The sequence below is a fragment of the Cervus elaphus genome, chromosome 5, assembly GCF_910594005.1.
Source record: "Cervus elaphus chromosome 5, mCerEla1.1, whole genome shotgun sequence".
Taxonomy (NCBI): Eukaryota; Metazoa; Chordata; class Mammalia; order Artiodactyla; family Cervidae; genus Cervus; species Cervus elaphus.
Window position 1 is genome coordinate 111,935,455 of NC_057819.1, and position 24,411 is coordinate 111,959,865.

Here is a 24,411-nt window from a genome sequence, read left to right on the forward strand (position 1 = left end):
GGTTTAAACAAAAAGTTGACCCATTGCCTGAAAGAGAAATCAGTTAACCCACAGCTTCAGGTAATGGTAAGAAAAAGCCACTGAAATTTAGGAGTTGTTTGTGGTAACAAAAACTGGTTGATATAGGAATTCCTCTTTATCCAATCTTCCCCCAAATACTATCTGTTCTGGCAACTATAGGCCTTACAATTCATCAACAGTTAATAGAGCAAAGTCAAAATAGTGACTAAATCAAAATTACAATGAGATACTAACTCTCCCCTATGGCCATTATCAAGAAGACAAGAAATAACAAGTGTTGGTGAGGATGTGGAGAAAAGAGAACCCTCATACACTGTTGGTGGGAATGTAAATTGGTACAGCCATTACAAAAAAACAGTATGAGATTCTTAAGTAAAGACAGATCTACCATATAATCTAGCAATTCTAATTCTGGGTAGTTATCTGAAGAAAACAAAAATCCTAACAAGAAGATATCTGCACTTCCATATTTGTTGCAGCATTATTTACAATAGTCAAGAGATGGAAACAGTGGCTGACTTTATTTTTGGGGGCTCCAAAATCACTGCAGATGGTGACTGCAGCCATGAAATTAAAAGACGCTTACTGCTTGGAAGGAAAAGTTATGACCAACCTAGACAGCATATTAAAAAGCAGAGACATTACTTTGCCAACAAAGGTCCGTCTAGTCAAGGCTATGGTTTTTCCAATGGTCATATATGGATGTGAGAGGTGGACTATAAAGAAAGCTGAGCGCTGAAGAATTGATGCTTCTGAACTGTGGTGTTGGAGAAGACTCTTGAGAGTCCCTTGGACTGCAAGGAGATCCAGCTAGTCCATCCTAAAGGAGATCAGTCCTGGGTGTTACTGGAAGGACTGATGTTGAAGCTGAAACTCCAATACGTTGGCCACCTGATGTGAAGAGTTGACTCATTTGAAAAGACCCTGATGCTGGGAAAGATTGAGGGCAGGAGGAGAAGGGGACGACAGAGGATGAGATGGTTGGATGGCATCACCGACTCAATGGACATGAGTTTGGGTAAATTCCGGGAGTTGGTGATGGACAGGGAGGCCTGGCGTGCTGCGGTCCAGGGGGTCCCAAAGAGTTGGACACGACTGAGTGACTGAACTAAACTGAACTGAAGAGATGGAGGCTACCTAAGTGTCCACTGATGGATGAATGGATAGAGAAAATGTGATACACACATGTACAATGGAATATTATTCAGCTCCAAAAAAAAAGGAAATCTTGCCATAAGCACAACACGAATGAACCTTGAGGGTACTTATGCTACATGAAATAAGTCACAGAGAGAAAAACATACTGTAAGATCTCATTAATATGCAGCATCTAAAACAACAACAACAAAAAGCCCCACAAATTTTTAACTATGGGTTTTGATGGATATTAACTAGATTTACTGTGGTGATCATTTTGTGGTGAGCCAGGATCTTAGTTCCCAACCGGGATTGAACCTGTACCCTCAAACAGTGGAAGCATGGAGTCTTAACCACTGGACCGCCATTTTGCAATATATACAAATATCAAATCATTATGCTGTATACCTGAAACTAATAGATTATATGTCAATTATATCTAAAAAAGGAAAGGAGGGGAGGGCGTGGGAGGGGAGTGAGAAATGGTGTCTAAAGCTAGAAAGGGCCAGGGCAGGCAATGGTGCAGTGTCAAGAATTACAGAAGATGTTATCCCTGTTACCCTCATTTCTTGCCTAGATTTCTTTAATAGCATTCTTATTGCTCCCCACTCCAATCTCCCAATCTGGCTGGCACATAGTACCCAGGCTAATTCTTTAAAAAATATAAAGCAAATCATATTATTCCCCTGCTGCACCATGAGAGGTCTTGTAGACCACTGTAAGGAATCTGAGCTTCATGACAGAAACAGAAAAACTCTAATGAAATATAAAAACATAAACACAGTATGATCACAGCATGATCGCTGTCACAGCCGACCCTTTGCTGGCCCATGGATTGTAGCCTGCCAGGCTCCTCTGTCCATGGAATTTTCCAGGCAAGAGTACTAGAGTGGGTTGCCATTTCCCACTCCAGGGGATCTTCCTAACCCAAGGATCGAACCTATGTCTCCTGAGTCTCCTGCATTGGCAGGGAGCGCCACCTGGGTAGCTCAGTATTAAAAATAAGTGTGTCTTAATGTACTCAGCTTATGGTAACAATGAAGAACATAACCTGTTTTAAAAATATTCTTCTTTAAGATAGCTAAAATTTCACTGAAATTTATGGGATACTCAAGATATTCAGAGTGCATTTTCCAATGGCTCTGGTAGTTTAGGATGTTCTTTCAACTAGTTAACCAGCTCGTATGTACGTTTTACTTTCATGGAAAAAATCCATTTCAAGTTCAATTCAGTTCTTTTTTTTTTTCCTTAGCATTTTCAAAATTTAAGTCCTAGGATTTAATTCCTGCTTCCAAGGATCCTGCAATGGAGTGGAGGACTCAGCATGCAAATACTTAGGAATGCCAGAAATACTCTTCACCAGCACTAGAGCGAGACATTTTTCACCCTGAAGCAGGGGCTGGTTGTGGGCTAGATGCAGCAGCAGCCGTGAGCAGAGGCCCCTGAGCACCCTGACTGCTGACACTCTGCAAAGAGAACGTGCTTCTTTCAGTCATGCTACTCTAATAACATCTCGAGTGCTAACAGAGGAAAGTTTCAAGCAACTTTTTAAAGGCTGTAATTCCTAGGATAAGACTGTTTAATAAAGGCATCAATAAATTTTAAAATTCAGATAATCCAGATTCTGAAGACACACAAAAATTAGCAAAAAGTCTAAGATTATTTTAAACAGGCAAAAGTGATACACAACAACAACAAAAAACCATCATAAAGTTAGACTTACCGTAATAGGAGTTCTTTGGGAAGTTTTTTATTGATTACAGCTTCATCGCTATTTGAGAACATCTGCAAAAACAAAATCATTGTGTCAAGTGCTACTTCACATTTTATCACGTTTAACTCAACAGTTTAGACACCTGGTAGCTCAGACGGTAAAGCGTCTGCCTACAATGTGGGAGACCCGGGTTTGATCCCTGGGTCGGGAAGATCCCCTGGAGAAGGAAATGGAAACCCTCTCCAGTACTCTTGCCTGGAAAATCCCATGGACAGAGGAGCCTGGTAGGCTACAGGCCATGGGGTCGCAAAGAGTCGGACACGACTAAGTGACATCACTTCACTTCAACAACAGTTTAGAGGTAATCCTCTTAGGAGAGAAGAGAATAAGTACAACGGATGTTATAAGCCAAAGTCATATTTTCAGAAATTCTTTAGGCTAAAAAATGTCTGAGACATTTCTGAGAATGTCTGAGAATCTTCTTATGACCCTTAATCTTCGTTTTACATATAAGGAAATTGAGCTACAAAAGGTTTACTTGCTTAAAATTGTATCAGTGCAGAGTGACCATTTGAAAAACCTTAAGGCAAGGTTATTCTCCATATCTAACTCATATTTACTTGTTCATGGAGTTGTTCAGAAACCTAGGGTAGGGAACATTCTCTTTGAAGTTTCATGTATCATGCAGAAAGCTAATAATGCTTCATAACCACAACCATATGCATTCTGGAGGCACAAAGGATCATTCAAATTAATGAAATAACTCACAGTAGGTACTTTTAAACAGACCCACAATTTCTTCCATTATAAGCTTGTCTAGTAAGCTACATTAAAAATCAAATACCTATATATCCAATAAAAAGTCATGAAAACCAACACACATGTCACTGAAACTGAGGACAGTCCCTGCTATTAAGTATTACATAGATGCCTCTTGACTTCACGAAGTGAACATTTACTGAACATCTTCTAAGTATTAGGCACCTTTCTAGGCAACGAAATACAGAGACAGTAAGATGTTATCTCTGTACTTAAGGGTCTCCTGCTCTACAATGAAGAACACGGAAATAAGCAAATATTAAATTTGGACTGGCATCAAGGAGATAAGTTAGAAATATGTCAAAATTATAGCTGAAGTAAAAGATGATACAGATCTCTGTAAGATTACAGGGGCAGTGGAAATGAAAAAAAAAAAAGCTGGAGAAAAAAGGAGTTTTTAAAAAGCTACAGAATCGCTGATGGAAGTTGGATCATCTACCAAGTTTCAGTACAGCAAATACACTATGTTATAATAAAGCTACTGCCTGACAATCACACGCTTCAGGGAATTACCTGACACCAAAGAACAATCTGCTTCCCTAAAATCTCTGTCCTTTAATGGAAGTTACTAAGGAAAAAATCATACTCCTTTTTGGTAAAGCAGACTTTCAAAATGAAGTCATCACATTTCCTCCTAAACAAATCTCAAATTTCACAGTTTCTAATTTTCTAAGACTCTTCACTATTATGATTATTTGGTTATTTTTGGCTGCACCACACAGGATTTTAGTTCCCCGTCGCAGGGATCCAACACATGCCCCCTGCAGTGGAAGCATAGAGTCTTAACCAGTGGACTGCTAGGGAAGTTCCATGATCATTCTTCTCTAGGTACACTTACTGGAAAGAATGCATGAAGGAGTTATAAAGTATACCCTGAATAATCTAGGGTTGATGACATAAGTAACAATGTCTTACAAAGACAGCTAAATGTATCGAAAGTTGAGACCTGCCTGGGGGACTTCTTAGCATACAACATGTACCTTAAGCTTGAGATCTTTGGAAAAAATTAAATTTGTAAGTTTACAATATCAATAAAGCACCCAATATAACAGACTATGCCCAACTCAAATCCACAAGATATAAAAGATAATCACTTTTATAGTAGAAATGCTGAACTCTTTATCTTGTATATTCAAAGTATTTAATTGAATACCCAGCAAGGCACTTCTGCTCATTTGAATATAAACAATAATTAAACTGATAAAGAATATAAACTTGCTAGGTATTGTTCACACAACTTGTACAATATAGAGTTTTTTAAAAAAGGAACCCAGTAGCAATTTTCCCCCCAAGTGAGCCTAAATGGGCTTCCCTAGTAGCTCAGTTGGTAAAGAATCTGCCTGCAATGTAGGAGACCCCAGTTTGATTCCTGGGTCGGGACAATCCCCTGGAGAAGGGAATGGCTACCCACGCCACGATTCTGGCCGGGAGAATTCCATGGACTGTATACTCCATGGGGTCGCAAAGAGTCAGACATGACTAAGTGACTTTTACTTCACTTCTTCAGCCTAAATAGGCCAAACGCTGTTGTCTCTATATGAACATGAGGTATATGAAAAAGTAAAGAAGAAAAGGAATAGTGTTCTGGGAGTACCTGGGAAAGACCATGGTGTATAAGACACCAGTCCAGATTTGTATTTCCCTCCTTTTCCTTCTGCATACATGTATCCTACTCCAAGTAGAGAAAGATCAGTGGTTCACAAACTGGTCAAACAAGAGCATCAGCATCAAACAGGACCTTGTTAGAAATGCAAGCTCTTGGGCTACACCCCAGACCTACAGCATCAGTGTAAACAGGGTGCCAGTGTGGTGGGGGGAAGAGAGAGGCAACCTGTTTTCAACAAGCCCTCCAGGTGGTACTGATGCCTCCTGAAGTCTGAGAACCAACAGACCAGAAAAAACAGATTAAGGACCCCAGAACTTAAGAAATCACAGTTCTAACACACAGTCAGAATATTTTATTATTTAAAGTGACAAAGCAATGGAACTTAGAAAATAATCCTAGAGACAGACACACATTAATTTTAGATGTTTTCTAGGAAACCCAAGTGGCTTCCACTCTAGTTCATGATATTGTTTATAAAGTAAATACTTCACAGAAGCAATAGAAAATATGTTTTAGACATCTTACTATTTCAGCTGAATCCAAACTCTAGATTTCTCATATAAAATATAAAGATGTCAAAACCAATTAGACCAAGGATATAATGGATTAGAAAAATGTGTGAAGGTTTGAGATATTACTGTTTTAGAGAAGCCACTGTTCAAACATCTGACATTCTTAGTTATCTCGTTTCATATTAATGTGTGGCTATACAGTGTCAGTTGCTCAGTCATGTCCAACTCTTTGTGATCCCATGGACTATAGCCACCAGGCTCTGCTGTCCACAGAATTCTCCAGGCAAGAATACTGGAGTGGGTTGGCATTCCCTTCTCCAGACCATCTTCCAGACTCAGGGATTGAACCCAAGTCTCCTGCACTGCAGGCAAATTCTTCACTGTCTGAGTCATCAGGGATATATAATTACGTATTTTAATAATCTATCTGCAAACAATTACAAGGATATGGGGATGGGGGTGGTGGGGGAACATGACAGCAGCTATAGTATTCTCTCTCAATTATTTGTTTCAAGGTAGGACATCATCCCCTAAACAAACAGACACTGTAAGGGCCCTCCTGTTACAGGGAGGGACATTCTTATATATTTATATAAGGGATATAAATATATCCCTTATATATAGGGATAGGACATTCTTGTATATTCAGGTTTTTAAAAATCTAAGTGATTTGGTTTGTCATATGTTAGCATTTATTACTGCTCTGTATAAAACTGTAATTGTTTTTCTATAAATTACCTAGTTGAGAAATATAATTGTGAAACTACTTTTTTATAAATTGTAATTAGAACAAAGAGCTCCTGAATAGTATGAAACATTTTTGGGCTATTATTTTAGCTTTCCTGATCAGTTTTGAAATCTTTGGCAAGCTTTGGGAATTAGTTCACTAACATAATAAATTTAAATGCTCAGCACACAACAAAGACACAGGAAATCAATTCAAGAGGTTTTAAATCCAGGATCTGAGTGGGAAATGGCAACTGGGTTTAATAAAGGAAATAGGAAAAGAAATACTTTCTCAACAGTGACCCCTGCTGATTAAAGTAAAGTATAGCTAACAACTCCAAAAAACAGAAATTATTCTGTTTTTTATTATTCAAGCATTATAGAGGAAATAAAAATTTAACACACATTTTGGCACAGATTACTAGTATCCCCCAATATCTTCTCTACACATCTAGGGTAACAGAACTCCCAGTTTTTAGCTAGCACATGGCTGTGTGGAAAGAAAACTTTATTTCCCATTACGTTCTGGCCAATGGGAAATAAGAAAAAGTGACGTATACAGTATAGTATCAGGGGGCTTGGAGTGTCCTTAATGAGAGAGGGTTTGCCCCTTCTTTACTCCTTCCTCAATTATGCTGTTCGAAATGTGGTCAGGATGACTGAACTCCATCTTATATCATGAAACTGAAGACTACAGTTTAGAGATAAGCAGAAAACTAGAAAAAGCTTGCAGATGACTAGAGACACCATACTTCTGGACTTACATATGAGAGAAAATAAACTCCTATCATATTTAAGTCATTTAATTTGGTTGCACAATACTGAGTGTATTATACCCTTAAAAAAGTATAGGATGGCAAATTTTATATGTCTTTTTCCACAAAAATTTTTAAGATTCTTTTTCCACATTTTAAAGTTTCTGAATTTAGGAAACATCTTACAATCAAAATCAAAAGCTTTTTGTGTGTGTGATATATAAAATAATGGTGCATTTTATAGATCGCTGCAACATTTAATTATAGATAGCAATTACAGTATGACCAAGAGGAGGAAAACAGAACTAAAATAAAAATGAAGGACCATGTGCTTCTCTTAAAACAAGCTCTGTGCTTTTTGTTTGTTATCTTCTCTAGAGCACCTATGCATCCAACTTGCCTATTCTGTCAACAGAAATCGAATGATGCCCACTGGTGTCATGAAACCTTTCCCAATCATCCTAACTGGATGTGACTGTTTCCATCTCAGATAAAATCCCAAAGCACCCTGGGGTGGTATGGTGTCCATTATATCAGACTGTAAGCTCTGATATAATGAGGAAGGGGGCCTTGTCCGTTTAGTTCACCACAGTACAGTCAGTAAACAACACAATGCCTATAAACTCCTGAACCAATGAATGTCATTTTTATTACACAGATCAGGAAATATTTTTTGACTGTAAATTCACAGCAGACCTCCATGCTTTCTTCACTTTATCCCGGTAGTGGAGGGGAGGGGAAGGGTGACAAAGGAGAAGGAGGGATATGGCTGGGAAGGGAGATGAGAGGAGGGGAGGGAAAAAAATCTAATAAATTGAATGTTACTCTAAATTCATCAAAAAACATGCAAATAACATGAATTTATTTCAGTAACAAACTGAATAATACTATAAAATATAACAAGTACAACACATGAAGAAAAAAGTTTGGATACTCAACTTATGTCCCCTTGCTCAAAAAAAAAGTTGTAATAATTGCAAAGTTTTCACCATCATGGGATTTCATCTGTATACAGCAATTTTAGCAGCTTTATTATGGCATAATTCACATAGCATAAAATTCACTGGTTTTAAGTGTACACTTCAATAATTTTTAGTAAATTTACAAAGCTGTCAAACCATCACTACAATTCAGTTTTGATGAATTCCATCATCTCCAAAATATCATTCATGCCTATCAGCAATCAATCCCTCAAGCAACTACTCATCTGCTTTCTGTCTCTGAAGATTTTCCTTTATGAGCATTTAAAAAAATAGTATCATAAAATAATGCAATTTTTTGGACGTGGCTTCTTTTACTCTGCATGTTTTTGAAGTTCATCTATGTTGTAGCATGTACTAGCAGTTCATTCCTTTTTATTTTTTGAATAGTATTCCAACGTATGAAATCGTGAATTTTGTTTATTCATTCTTAGCTAACAACATTTGAATTGTTACACTTGCTTTGGGTTGAAATAGGTTCCCATTTCTCTTGGATAAAATCTAAAATGGAGAGTTTATGGCTTGTATCATATGGTTAAGTACATTTTAAACTTTTAAATTATTATCCAAAGTAGCTGTACTATTTTACATTCCTACCAGCAATGTATAAGGTTTCCTGTCTGTCCGTATGTTACCATCCAGAGCATTTGGGATCTCCAAACAGGGATCAAACCCTACAATGGAAACAAGGAGTCTTTTTTTTTTTTTTTTGAAACAAGGAGTCTTAACCATTGGACCTCTATGGAAGTCTCATGTTGGCTTTTTTAATTTCAGCTAGTCTAATTTACTTTGGGGGGCTCCAAAATCACTGCAGATGGTGACTGCAGCCATGAAATTAAAAAACGCTTACTCCTTGGAAGCAAAGTTATGACCAATCTAGACAGCATATTAAAAAGCAGAGACATTACTTTGTCAACAAAGGTCCATCTAGTCAAGGCTATGGTTTTTCCAGTGGTCATGTATGGATGTAAGAGTTGGACTATAAAGAGGGCTGAGCGCAGGATTGATGCTTCTGAACTGTGGTGTTGGAGAAGACTCTTGAGAGTCCCTTGGACTGCAAGGAGATCCAACCAGTCCATCCTAAGAGAAACTGGTCCAGAATATTCACTGGAAGGACTGATGCTGCAGCTGAAACTCCAGTATTTTGGCCACTTGATGCGAAGAGCTGACTCACTTGAAGAGACCCTGATGTTGGGAAAGATTAAGGGCAGGAGGAGAAGGGGATGACAGAGGATGAGATGGTTAGATGGCATCACCGACTCAATGGACATGAGTTTGGGTAAACTCCGGGAGTTGGTGATGGACAGGGAGACCTGGCATGCTGCGGCTCATGGGGTCGCAAAGAGTCAGACACGACTAAGTGACTGACCTGAACTGAATGGGGTGTTATCTCATTGTGGTACCAGTTTGTGGTACCAATTTACAATTACTAATGCTGTTGGGCATCTTTTCATTTGCTTTTCGGCTGTTCAAATGACTTCTTGGGTGAAATGTGCATTCAAATCATTTACCCTTTTGAGTTGTTTAATTTCTTAGATTTAGGGGCTCTTTATATTAATATATTTTGAATCCACATTCATTATCTACTCTATGACTTATTTTCTCCCATTCTGTGTTATGTCTATTTCTTAATGGTGTCTTTCAAAGAATACTTTTTTTTTAAAGAGAGTATTTTTTATTTTGATAAGGTCCAGTTTATCTTTTTTTTTACAGATAATACTTTTGATATCATATATGTGAACTTTGCCTAACCAAAGGTTATGCAATTGTCTTCTAATTCAGAAAAATTTAAAGCCATGCCTAGCTGACTCAACCAGACACAAAGGCCTCTAAGCAGCTACAAGGATTACGCCACAGCAGACAGACACACCCGAAGTAGGGAGAGGTCTGTACTGAGAAGAGTCACAATGATGGAGCTTCTGGGACATGGAACAGCACAAATCAGATTCACAGAAAATCCCAGAAATTTTAAAACAAGTTGTACCTGCTGGGTACAACTACAACAAGGGACAGAGATTATTTAAAATGAAAGGAGGCCTCTGGACTCCCATCTTTCTGTAGGGAGGAAGTACTCTGAGAAAGCTACTTGGCTTCATAAGGTATTTCTTATGTAAAAGGAGAACCTCTTAGAAAGCAATGTTAAGAGCTCATGATGCAGTAGTAAGAATCACAGGGAACAGTGGATTAGGGAACCATTCCCAGGAAGTAGAACTGGGCCCCAATCAAGGCACACTTCCTGCTCCTGTGTTACCAAGAGTCAGATCCAACTGTTTGCCCACACTTGAGAGGCAAGGTTGGTGGAAAGGAAAATGCTTCATTGCAGAGGCAGGCAACCAGGGGACAGAGTAGACTCATGTCAAAAGGCCAACTTGCTACTGACAATCAGTGGGCAAGAGGTTTGTTTTTTTTTTTAAATTGAATTTTTAGACCCCAGCCTCAGAAGTCCAATTTATTTGGCTATCTGATTTATCTGGTTTGGGACGGGTTGTTCACTGCGGTAGGTTTAGCTGAGGCATGCGAGATCTTTCACTGCAGCGTGCAAGCTTCTCTCTAGCTATAGCATGCAGGCTCAATAGTTGTGGCACTCGAGCTTAGTTACCCTGCAGCACGTGCAGTCGTGTTCCCCAACCAAGGATCAAACCCACATCCTCTGCGTTACAAGGCAGAGGGCCTGGGCCACCAGGCAAGTGCCTGGGCAAGAGCTTCTAAAGAGGAGTTTCAGGTGTGTATACAGGCCAAGGGAGGGGGCTACAGTCAGCTCTGACAGACATCTTGGAATTGGTTATGCAGTGGTCTCATCAGTGTCATCCTGATTTTATCATCCATGAAGAGGAACTTAAGGCCCTTGACTTTGCTTAATAACTGAACAATTATTGTTTGGTTTTGTTTGTTCTCCTTTGCTTCTGCATTTTCTTCATTATCTGTTAAACTTGGAGAAGGGGAAAAAAAAAAAAAAACAAACTTGGAGAAGGACATGGCAACCCACTCCAGTATTCTTGCCTGGAAAATCCCATGGAAGGAGGAGCCTGGTAGACTACAGTCCATGGGGTCGCAAAGAGTGGAGCGACTTCACTTTTTCGGCTACAGATTGTCTACAGACAGAAGGCAGGCAGAGGACGTGGGGGAGAAGGACCGCCGGGTTCTGCTCCATTCAGCTGCAGTCTGTGGCCCTGACAACATGTCTACTGCATCTCAGGGTCGATCCGTGCATGTCTGCATGCTAAGTTGCTTCAGACGTGTACGACTCTTTGTGACCTCATGGACCATAGCTTGGTTAGCTCCGTTGTCCGTGGGATTCTCCAGGCAAGAATACTGGAGTGGGTTGCCATGCCCTCCTTCAAGGATCTTCCTGACCCAAGGATCGAACCTGAGTCTCTTATGTCTCATGCGCTGGCAGGCAGGTTCCTTGACATTAGTGCTGCCTGCCTGGGAAGCCCTTGCCTCCCATTACTCCCCCTTTTGGGGGGGACTATATATTTCCGTTATTTTCTCTCTGTGAATAACAGTGTATGTTGAATGTATGGGGCAGATAACTTTTCTTTTTAGCTCACAGGTCTCTGGATCAAGAGGAACTGCAGGTGAGTACCCTCAGTCCAGTTCAGTTGCTCAGTTGAGTCTGACTCTTTGTGACCCCATGGACTGCAGCACGCCAGGCCTCCCTGTCCATCACCAACTCCCAGAGTTTACTCAAACTCATGTCCATTGAGTCGGTGATGCCATCCAACCATCTCATCCTCTGTCATTCCCTTCTTCTCCGGCCCTCAATCTTTCCCAGCTTCAGGGTCTTTTCAAAAGAGTCAGTTCTTCACATCAGTACCCTCACCCACCTCTAAATTTGATACTGATAAGTTATAGGTATTCACCATTGTTTATTTATACTTTTTTTTTTTAAACAGGTTATCTGTCTTTGGATAAGATTTTGGAGGTCTTGGGAGAGAATGCTTTGCATGTGACAAGAACGTGCGAATCATTGGAGCCAAAGGGCAGACTATGGTAGAACCTTATAATAAGGCCCTCCAAAGAATCTTATCTCCTTGCTACAATACCCTTTTGCAATGGGGTTTTGCTGTACCTCCCTTCACTAAGTGGAGTCTATTTTCCCACCCTTTGCATCTGAGTTCACATGATTTTTGATCTGACCAAAACAAAAACAACAACAAAAAAAAAGGTGTGTGTGTGTGTGTGTGTGTGTGAAAATAACACTGATTTCCAAGGTAAGCCTTAATGGAAACTTTACCTTCTTGACACACTCATGCCACTATGTTAGAAAGCCCAGGACAACCTTCTGCATGATGACAGGCCTTGTGGAAAAAGAGTACGAGCTGACAGTGACACCATCTCAGACGCTCAAGCCCCTGCCAAGCCACCAGAGGTCTACAGTCTTGCCAGTGATCGTTTTGAGTGACTAGCAGAAGAAGAGTCAGGCTGGATAAGTGTTTCAAGCCACTAAGTTTTAGAGTGGTTGTTAGATAGCAAAAGCTGTGAAAACAGGTTCTCCATTTTTAGAAAGTGTATGACTTGTGATCTAAATTTCAAAGATTTGAATAAAATTAGAGATATACAGAAGAAGCCCAACCTAGGTAAAATCTTTGGGTGGGAAGAAAATTTCTGGGAGAGATTAAGGATGAACTGCCGTAGAGAAGTCCAGAGTTGATACTGCAGACTTTTTTTAAAAATGATTTTTTCCTGTAAGTAATTTTTACTGATTATGCCATTCCCCTTACTCAACCAACACCAGATGTTTTTCCAATTGGTTAGATTTTCTTGCCAAAATCTTAAGAGGAAAAACATTTTTGTATGGCTAAATAAACCTAAAACCAAATAACTATGTAATTCCTCCACCCAACATCTTGTCCTTAGTAGAAATATAATTGCCTTTTAGAAGCAAACTGCTGCCAGTGCATTACCATCTCATGACTAGATTTATCCTAAGAAAGAAATCCCTAGATAAAAGCACCAAGAAAGGGATACATTTAGATAACAGATACATTACTTAACAGGTCAAACTTTCTGCTTTGGATGCATTCTAGTATATGATTAAATATTCCAAGCTTTTCTTTTATCCTGACTTCTGCTTATTTAACCAAAATCAATATCCACTACCAATTTAACAACCAGAACATAAGTACACACTTCTATTCTGTTCTTTGGGTTGCCTTATTCTCCTCCTTGGGATCTTCCTGACCCAAGGATTGAACCCGTGTCTTCTGCATGGGTAGGAGGATTCTTTACCATTGAGCCACTTGGAAGCTCTACCCCATTACATACACACAAAAGAACTAGTAGATACAAAAAGGCCATGATGGCATCTGACTCAGGATTAGCAAGCATTTAACTGAATCTCATATTGCAAAATTATCAGAGGAGGTGGTAAATCAAGGGAAAGTAGGGTCTGATTTCCACATGTACAAATTCTAGTCAATGTGCCAGAAACTGAAAACTGGCAGGATGTGTGGAATTTTCCAAGACATATGTCAGATAGTAATTTTACAACTCAGTCACAAACACACATTCTAAATCATCTTACTGCTATGGAAATATTTCCAAAGCAATGGTATTTTAATACAGCCATGTTACTTATTTGTAGAAAAAGTATTCCCCTGTTTTAGATAATGTAGGAAACAAAGTACACAGTACCCAAGATATCCTAACTGCATGCCAGAAATTATATTTTAGATTTAAAGGGAACCAAAAGAAACAATATGCTAAATTAGAAAGATTCTTTAAAAAGGAAAGGAAGAAATAACTTTGTGAGAAAGGCATTAAGAAGAGTGATACCAAGGTAACAGACCAAGGAAATCTATTAGACTTTTTAGGCCATGATAGGAACTACTGGAGATCAGTGGAGAAATAACTCCAGAAAGAATGAAGAGACAGAGCCCAAAGCAAAAACAACGCCCAGTTGTGGATGTGACTGGTGATAGAAGCAAGGTCTGATGCCGTAAAGAGCAATATTGCACAGGAACCTGGAATGTTAGGTCCATGAATCAAGGCAAATTGGAAGTGGTCAAACAGGATGGCAAGAGTAAACGTCGACATTCTAGGAATCAGCGAACTAAAATGGACTGGAATGGGTGAATTTAACTCAGATGATCATTGTATCTACCACTGTAGGCAGGAATCCCTTAGAAGAAATGGAGTAGCCATCATAGTCAACAAAAAGAGTCCAAAATGCAGTACTTGGATGCAATCTCAAAAACGACAGAATGATCTCTGTTTGTTTCCAAGGCAAACCATTCAATATCATGTTAATCCAAGTCTATGCCCCGACCAGTAACACCGCAGAAGCTGAAGTTGAACGGTTCTATGAAGACCTACAAGACCTTTTAGAGCTAACACCCAAAAAAGATGTCCTTTTCATTATAGGAGACTGGAATGCAAAAGTAGGAAGTCAAGAAACACCTGGAGTAACAGGCAAATTTGGTCTTGGGAGTACAGAATCAAAGCAGGGCAAAGGCTAATAGAGTTTTGCCAAGAGAATGCACTTGTCATAGCAAACACCCTCTTCCAACAACACAAAAGACGACTCTACACATGGACATCACCAGATGGCCAACATCGAAATCAGACTGATTATATTCTTCGCAGCCAAAGATGGAGAAGCTCTATACAGTCAGCAAAAACAAGACCAGGAGCTGACTGTGGCTCAGATCATGAACTCCTTATGCCAAACTCAGACTGAAATTGAAGAAAGTGGGGAAAACTACTAGACCATTCAGATACAATCTAAATCAAATCCCTTATGATTATACAGTGGAGGTGACAAATAGATTTAAGGGACTAGATCTGATAGAGTGCCTGATGAACTATGGATGGAGGATCGTGACACTGTACAGGAGACAGGGATCAAGACCATTCCCAAGAAAAAGAAATCCCAAAAAGCAAAATAGCTGTCTGAGGAGGTCCTACAAATAGCTGTGAAAAGAAGAGAAGTGAAAAGCAAAGGAGAAAAGGAAAGATATACCCATTTGAATGCAGAGTTCCAAAGAAGAGCAAGGAGAGGTAAGAAAGCCTTCCTCAGTAATCAGTACAAAGAAATAGAAGAAAATCGGAGAATGGGAAAGACTACAGATCTCTTCAAGAAAAGTAGAGATACCAAAGGAACATTTCATGCAAAGATGGGCTCAATAAAGGACAGAAATGGTATGGACCTAACAGAAGCAGAAGATATTAAGAAGAGGTGGCAAGAATACACAAAAGAACTGTACAAAAAAGATCTTCACGACCCAGATAATCATGAGGTGTGATCCCTCACCTAGAACCAGACATCCTGGAATGTGAAGTCAAGTGGGCCTTAGGAAGCATCACTATGAACAAAGCTAGTGGAGGTGGTGGAATTCCAGTTGAGCTATTTCAAATCCTAAAAGATGATGTTGTAAAACTGCTGCACTCAATATGCCAGCAAATTTGGAAAACTCAGCAGGGGCCAAAGGACTGGAAAAGGTCAGTTTTCATTATAATCCCAAAGAGGGGCAATGCCAAAGGACACTCAAACTACCACACAATTGCACTCGTCTCACACGCTAGCAAAGTAATGCTCAAAATTCTCCAAGACAAGCTTCAGCAATATGTGAACCGTGAACTTCCAAATGTTCAAGCTGGTTTTAGAAAAGGCAGGGGAACTAGAGATCAAATTGCCAATATCCGCTGGATCATCGAAAAAGCAAGAGAATTCCTAAAAAACATCTATTTCTGCTTTATTGACTATGCCAAAGCCTTTGACTGTGTGGATCACTACAAACTGGAAAATTCTGAAAGAGATGAGAATACCAGACCACCTGACCTGCCTCTTGAGAAATCTGTATGCAGGTCAGGAAGCAACAGTTAGAACTGGACATGGAACAACAGACTGGTTCCAAATGGGGAAAGGAGTATGTCAAGGCTGTATACTGTCATCCTTCTTTTTAACTTATGTGCAGAGTACATCATGAGAAACGCTGGGCTGGATGAAGCACAAGCTGGAATCAAGAATGCTGGGAGAAATATCAATAACCTCAGATATGCATATGACACCACCCTTATGGCAGAAAGTGAAGAAGAACTAAAGAGTCTCTTGATGAAAGTCAAAGAGGAGAGTGAAAAAGTTGGCTTAAAGCTCAACATTCAGAAAACTAAGATCATGGCATCTGGTCCCATCACTTCATGGCAAATAAATGGGGAAACAGTGGCTGACTGTATTTTTTTGGGCTGCAAAATCACTGCAGATGGTGATTGCAGCCATGAAGTTAAAAGACATTTACTCTTTGAAAGGAAAGTTATGACCAACCTAGACAGCATATTAAAAAGCAGAGACATTATTTTGCCAACAAAGGTCTGTCTAGTCAAGGCTATGGTTTTTCCAGTGGTCATGTATGGATGTGAGAGTTGAACTATAAAGAAAGCTGAGCGCAGAAGAATTGATGCTTTTGAACTGTGGTGTTGGAGAAGACTCTTCAGAGTCCCTTGGGCTGCAAGGAGATCCAACCAGTCCATCCTAAAGGAGATCAGTCCTAAGTGTTCATTGGAAGGACTGATGTTGAAGCTGAAACTCCAATACTTTGGCCACCTGATGCGAACAGCTGACTCATTTGAAAAGACCCTGATGCTGGGAAAGATTGAGGGCAGGAGGAAAAGGGGACAACAGAGGATGATGGTTGGATGGCATCACCGACTCAATGGACATGAGTTTGGCTAAACTCCGGGAGTTGGTGATGGGCAGGGAGGCCTGGTGTGCTGCGGTCCACGTGGTCACAAAGAATCAGACACGACTAAGTGACTGAACTGAACTGATGAACAAGACAGTGGTACTGTTAAGAACAATATAGCTAAACAAAGGCTGTAAGATATGGCTAGATATTTGGCTGTTGTTAATTGATATATATATCTCTCTCGCTCTAGAAAGAGGTCTCTATACCATATAACTCAACTGAATTTTTATATAAAATGTCAACCAAGACAAAAGGACACTGGAAAAACAGTAGGATCCTCCCTATACCTAACAAATCTTGCAGGGAGTTCTGATATTTACCTCTGTTTTTCTAAATATGCTTATCAAATTTAGACAATTTCTTCCTGGTAACTCAGCTGGTTAAGAATCCGCCTACAATGCAGGACACCCCGGTTTGATTCCTGGGTTGGGAAGATACGCTGGAGAAGGGTTTAGGCTACCCACTCCAGTATTCTTGGGTTTCCCTGGTGGCTCAGATAGCAATGAATCTGCCAGCAATGTGGGATACCGGGGCTCAATCCCTGAGTTGGGAAGATTCCCTGGAAAGGCATGGCAACCCACTCCAGTATTCGTGCCTGGAGAATCCCCATGGACAGGGGAGTCTGACGGGCTACAGTCCACAGGGTCACAAAGAGTCGGATACGACTGTAACTTCAAGGTACTCTTTCTGGACATTTTTAGTATAGTCTTCTGTATCCTCAATTTACTGAAGTCATAATCAGTACCCATGATCTGTGTCTTTATGAAACTGCCTCAACTTTGCTTCCAATCTTTCTCCTAATTCTTTTGGAGGGTATCATTTTTTATTTCCAAAAGTTATTTCTTATTTATTGCAAGAGTTTCAAAAGAGTGTTCTCTCTTTTGAAGACACAACATTTCATTTCTAACAGATTAACACCCCTTGCCCTCTGGCCCACCGCTTTTCTCCCTCCACTCTCCACCCTGTCTTTTATTTGTTCTCCCCTCATCTTGGAGGCTCTCCTCGGCTGTCTACTTCTGTTCATTGCATTAAGAAGTGATATGGAAGCTCACCGTTCGGCTCCATGTCCCTTACTTTTCGTGCATCTGATACACCTGGATCCAGAATATCAGCTTCCACTTTCTTGGGAGAAAAAATAATGCCCAGTTTCTTAGAAGGGCAAATAGTTTACAGAGGATTCAACCACTTAAGACATTCTATAGCTATTATCTACTTTTAATCTCCAGCCTCATCCTTGTATTTTCACTTTTTACCACCAAGTGTTTTGTCTTTTCGGAGGTTTTATAAACCTGCTAGCTAGTCTCTGCAGACAACTCAGAGTGTACTTCCTTCCACTTGGCTAAATCGTTTAACACTCCAATACTCTGGTCACCTGATGCAAAGAACTGACTCACTGGAAAAGACCCTGATGCTGAGAAAGACTGAAGGCAGGAAGAGAAGGGGGTGACAGAGGATGAGATGGTTGGATGGCAACACTGACTCGGTGGATATGAGTTTGAGTAAGCTCCAGGAGTTGGTGAAGGAGAGGGAAGCCTGGCGTGCTGCGGTCCATGGGGTTGCAAAGAGTTGGACACGACTGAGCAACTGAACTGACTGAAAGGCAGACAAATAAACTCAGAGTCAAAAAAGGTCATATAATGATAAAGGGGGTCAATTCATCAGTAAGATACAAGTGTAAACATTTATGAACCTAACACTGGAGCACCTAAATATTTAGTAAATAGGACTAAAGGAGAAACAAACAGCAAAACAATAGCAGCAGGAGATTTTAATACCTCACTGTCAACAACAGATAGATCTTCCATAGAATCCATAAGGAAACAAGATTTGAACAACATCCTAGACTAAATGAATCTAGTAAACACACACAGAACAGTCCATCCATTAACAGCAAAATACACATTCTTCTCAAACATACACAGAACATTCTCCAGGACAGAAAATGTGTTAGGCCAGAAAACAAATTTTGACAAAACCAGTTAAGAGAGAAACTATATCAAGTATCTTTCATGATCATAATGGCATTCAGATGTATATTTTCCAACACCCAAGCAAAATCCCATTTCTCAGCAGACACAGAATTGGTGGCCTACAAATTTAACTCAATTCTGACACGATCTATCAAGAAATAGCATCAGATCCCACAGGTTAAGGGCTTGGTCCTACACGACTGCCCCCATGCAAACAACAATTGCAAGCCCAGGGACATTACCTGTGTTTCTGACCAACTGGCTATAAATTGAAGGTTCCTGCAACTCACTTCTCAGGTTTAATTAACTTGCTAGAACTGGTTCGCAGAACTCAGAGAAACATTAACTTATGTTTATGCCAGTTTACAGAATTCTATAAAGAATTCAGATGAACAGTTAGATGAAGAGGTACATAAGGTGGATGGGTCCTGAGTGCAGGAGCTTCTGTCCCCATAAGCACTGGGGTGTACCACCCTCCTTATATATGGATGCCATCAACATGGTAGATCTCTGAACATCATCCTTTTGGGTTTTTTAAATGGAGGCTCCATATATCATAATACACAGACATAGCTGACTAAATCAATGGTGGCTGGTGACTGGTTCAATTTTAGTTCCTCTCTCCTCCCTAGAGGAGAAAGTTCCAGTCCTCTTATGGTTGGCTCTCCTAGCAACTGGCCTGCATTATTCGGTTACCTAGGGGCTTTCAAAAATTCACCTTATTAACATAAATTCAGATGTGATTGAAAGGGGCTTGTTGTTAACAAAAAGACACCCATTTCACTTTTATGGCTCTTAACTAAGGACAAAAGATGTTTCCACTGCTCTTATCACTTAGGAAATTACAAAGGTTTGGGGAGTCAAGAATTAAGAACGAAGACCAAAACATATAAATGTTATAAATCACAATATCACAGGCATGAAACTAGAAGTCAGTAACAGAAGGAACATCAGAAAATTCACAAACACATGGAAATTAATCAACTCACTACTTAACAACCAATAGGTCAAAAGAGAAAGAAAAAAAAAAACAACAACCAATAGGTCAAAAGAGAAACCAATATCTTGAGATAGACAAAAATGGAAACACAACAAATCAAAATTTGTGGGATACAGTCTTAAGAGGAATGTTTAGAGCTATAAATGTCAACATTAAAAAAAGAAAAAAAGATCTCCCATCCCAAAACGAAAACAACATTTCACCTCAAGGAACTATAAAAAGAACAAACTGAGCTCAGAGTTAGCAGAAAATAAAATAAAGATTAGAGCAGAAATAAACAAAATAGAGAAAGGAAATCAATATAAAAAGTGAACACTTTGTTTGTTAAAAAGATAATCAAATAGACAAACCTACAGGTAAACTAATCAAAGGAAAGGAGAGGACTAAAACAAAATTGTAAATAAAAAAAAAAGTAAATTAAAGAGGAGACTTCACAGCTAATACCATAGAAATAAAAAGGGTCAGTTCAGCTGCTCAGCAACATCCGACTCTTTGCGACCCCATGGACTGCAGCATGCCAGGCTTCCCTGTCCATCACCAACTCCAGGAGCTTACTCAAACTCATGTCCATCGAGTCAGTGATGCCATCCAACCATCTCATCCTCTGTCATCCCCTTCTCCTCCCACCTTCAATCCTTCCCAGCATCAGGGTTTTTTTCCAGTGAGTCAAGTGAGTCAGTTCCTCACATCAGGTGGCCAGAGTATTGGAGCTTCAACTTCATCATCAGTCCTTCCAATGAATATTCAGGACTAATTTCCTTTAGGATGGACTGGTTTGATCTCCCTGCAGTCCAAGGGACTCTCAAGAGTCTTCTCCAACACCACAGTTCAAAAGTGTCAATTCTTTGGCACTCAGCTTTCTTTATGGTCCAACTCTCACAGCCATACACGACCACTGGAAAAACCATAGCCTTGACTAGACGGACGTTTGTTGACAAAGTAATGTCTCTGCTTTTTAATATGCTGTCTAGGTTTGTCATAGCTTTTCTTCCAAGGAGCAAGCGTCTTTTAATTTCATGGCTTCAGTCACCATCTGCAGTGATTCTGGAGCAGTGGTTTTGGAGTCATGTAACTATGAGCAATTATACTATAACAATTACAGGAAATGGGTAATTCCTAGAAACATGACCACTTACTATTATTAAAAGTAACTAAGTAATTAGACGGAGGTGGCTCTAATGTCTTGGTAGCTGACGTAGCAACCAAAACCTAAGCCAGTGTATGTGTACTGGAATAGAAGAAAATGAAACTTAAGGACAATCCCAAATAAGGCAAATGCTTAAGATACAGCTGATCACTTTGCTTCAGAGTCTTATTTATAAAAACCTTGCCCATAGCCCCTGGGCATGGAGCACTTCTAAAATCACTTCTGGATTGGTGCTCGCAATTCAGATCAATGTTTGCTCAAATAAACCCTTCAAAATTTTAATGTGCATTGGTTTGTTTTTTTAACACTTCCAAGACTGAATCATAAAGATGTAAAAGGTTTAAAAAGACAAAAATTACTCCCAAACTCATTTTATGAAGCCAGCATTACCCAAAGCCAGAGAAGAAAACTACAAGAAAACCACAGGCCTATATTCCTGACGAATTTAGATGCAAAAATTCTCAGTAAAGTAACAGCAAACCACATTCAACATCACATTAAAAGAATCATAGAGCATGATTAAATGGAATATGATACAAGGATGGTTCAAGGCACACAAATTAACCAATGTGATGTACCACATTAACAAAATGAAAGACCAAAATAATATGACCATTTAAATAGATGCAGAAAAAAACTGACAAAACTCAACATTGTTTCATGAAAAAAAAACTGGATACTAAAGCAATGTTCCTCAACATAATAAAGGCCATATACAACAAGCCTACAGCTGACACCACAATGGTGAAAGGCTAAAAGGTTTCCTCCAGGATCAAAAACAAGAGGAAAGTACTTTAATCACTCCTAGTTAACATAGTACTAGAGGTCCTAACCAGAGCAATTAGGTATGAAAGAAATAAAAGGCATCCACATCAAAAGGAAGAAGTACAAATATCTCTGTTTGAAGATAACATGACCTTACACAGAAAAATTTTAGATATAACATAAAACCATCAGACCTAATAAATCCATTAAAGCTGCAGGTTACAAAGTTAACATACAAACATCAGTTGTGCTTCTATACACTAAGAACAAACTAGATGAATATTAAACAATCCCAGTTAAAATAAAGTAACATTAAAAAAAAGAAACCTAACAACTCTCCCAGACTTCAGACAATCCTATAAAGCTACAGTGAGCAAAACAGTGTGAAAGTGAAAGTGTTAGTCACTCAGTTCCTCTCCAACTCTTCGTGACCCCATGGATTATAGCCCGCTATGCTCTTCTGTCCACGAAATTCTGCAGGCAAGAACACTGGAGTGGGTAGCCGTTCTCTTTTCTATGGGATCATCCAGACCCAGGGATCAAACTTGGGTCTCCTGAATTGCAGGCAGGTTTTTTACTGTCTTAGCCGCCAGGGAAGCCCGTCAAAACAGTGTGGTACTGGTACAAAAACAAACATGTGAATCAACGGAACAGAATAGAGCCCATAAATAAATTCACACACCTACGGTCAACAATCTTGACGAAAGAGGTAAGAATATAAAATGGGAAAAAGCCCCTACAGTAAGTGGTGCTGGGAAAGTTGGACAGGTGCATCTAAATTAACGAAGTTAGAACACACCCTCACACTATGCATTTAAAAAAAACTCGAAATGGCTTAAAGACATATAAGTAAGACTTGAAATCATAAAACTTCTAGAAGGAAAAATAGGCAAAACATTATGTGACATAAATCATACCAATTTTTCTTAGGTGAGTCTCCCAAGGCAATAGAAATAAAAACAAAAACAAATGGGACCTAATCAAACTTACAAGCTTTTGCACAGCAAAGGAAACCATTTATATACGTGTGCACACACACACACATTTATATATATATACACACACACATATATATATAAAAGACAACCTATGGAATGGGAAAAAATATTTGCAAATGATGCAATCAACAGAGGCTTAATCTCCAAAATAAATAAACAGCTCATACAACTCAACAGCAAAAAAAATCCAACTGAAAAATGGGCAGAATACCTTACTATACATTTCTCCAAAGAAGACATAAAGATGACCAGTACACACATGCAAAGATGCTCAACATCACTAACTACTTTAGAAAAATGCAAATCAAAAATATAATGAGGGGACTTCCCTGGTGGTCCAATGGCTAAGATTCCGTACTCAGCAGAGTTCAGTCAATGCTGGGGGCTCGGGTTCAATCCCTGGTCAGGGAACTAGATCCCACATGCCAAAACTAAAGATCTCACATGCTGCAATGAAGATCGAAAATCCAACATGCTGCAACTAAAACCCGGTGCAGCCAAATAAATAAAATTTTTAAAAAATACAATGAGGTATAGCCTCATAGGAGTTAGAATGACCATCATTAAAAAAGTCAACAAATGTTGGAGAGGGTGTGAGGAAAAAGGAACCCTCCTACACTGGTAGTGGGAATGTAAGTAGGTGTGGCCACTATGGAAAAAAGTATGTAGGTTCCTCAGAAAACTATAATTTAATTATCATATGACCCAGCAATCCCACTCCTGTGCATATAATCAAATGAAACTATAATTCAAAAAGATAAATGCACCCCTTTGTTCATAGCACTACTATTCACAGTAGCTCAAGCATAAAAACAACTGAAGTGTCCATCAACAGATGAAAAGATAAAGAAGATGTTGTACAATACAATGGGATACTACTCACTCGTTTAAAAAAAAACAAATAATGCTATTTGCAGAAACATGGATGCAACTAGAGATTATCATACTAAGTGAAGTAAACCAGAAAGGGAAAGACAAATACCACATAGATATTACTCATATGTGGAATCTAAAATATGGCACAAATGAACCTATCTATAAAACACAGAGATCAGAACTTGTGGTTGCCAAGTGGAAGCAGGAAGGGAGAGGGATGGACTAGGAATTTGGAGTTGATAAATGCAAACTTAATACATTTAGAAAGGATAAATAACAGGACCTACTCTAGAGCACAGGGAACTGTATCCAATCTCTTGGGATAAACCATAATGGAAAAGAATATTAAAAAAAGAATGTATATATTTTTAAAACTGAGTCACTTCACTCTACAGCAGAGAATGGCACAACATTATAAATCAATTATACTTCCATTTAAAAATTTTAAAAATACAAAGCAATAAATTTAACCACAGAGATGAAAGATCTATACATAAAAACTGCAAGAAACTGATTAGAAAAATTGAGGACACTAATAAATAGAAACATTTCCATGTTTAGGGACTGGAAGAATTAATATTAAAATGCCCATACCACCCAAAGTGATCTACACAGGCAATGCTATCCCTATCAAAATTCCAGTGACATTTTTCACAGAAATAGAAAATAAATCTTAAATTTTAATATGGAGCCACAAA

General features: G+C 39.2%; 1 protein-coding gene across 2 annotated transcripts in view; it reads right to left on the reverse strand.

The window, feature by feature from the left end:
- Window positions 1-24,411, reverse strand: part of FBXL20 (F-box and leucine rich repeat protein 20) — a 95,443-nt gene that overhangs the window by 43,330 nt on the left and 27,702 nt on the right. For both annotated transcript variants that reach the window (XM_043904401.1, XM_043904402.1), the window contains exon 2: window positions 2,882-2,943. In XM_043904401.1, the coding sequence (XP_043760336.1) occupies window positions 2,882-2,943 (62 nt within the window). The remainder of the gene's footprint in view (window positions 1-2,881; window positions 2,944-24,411) is intronic.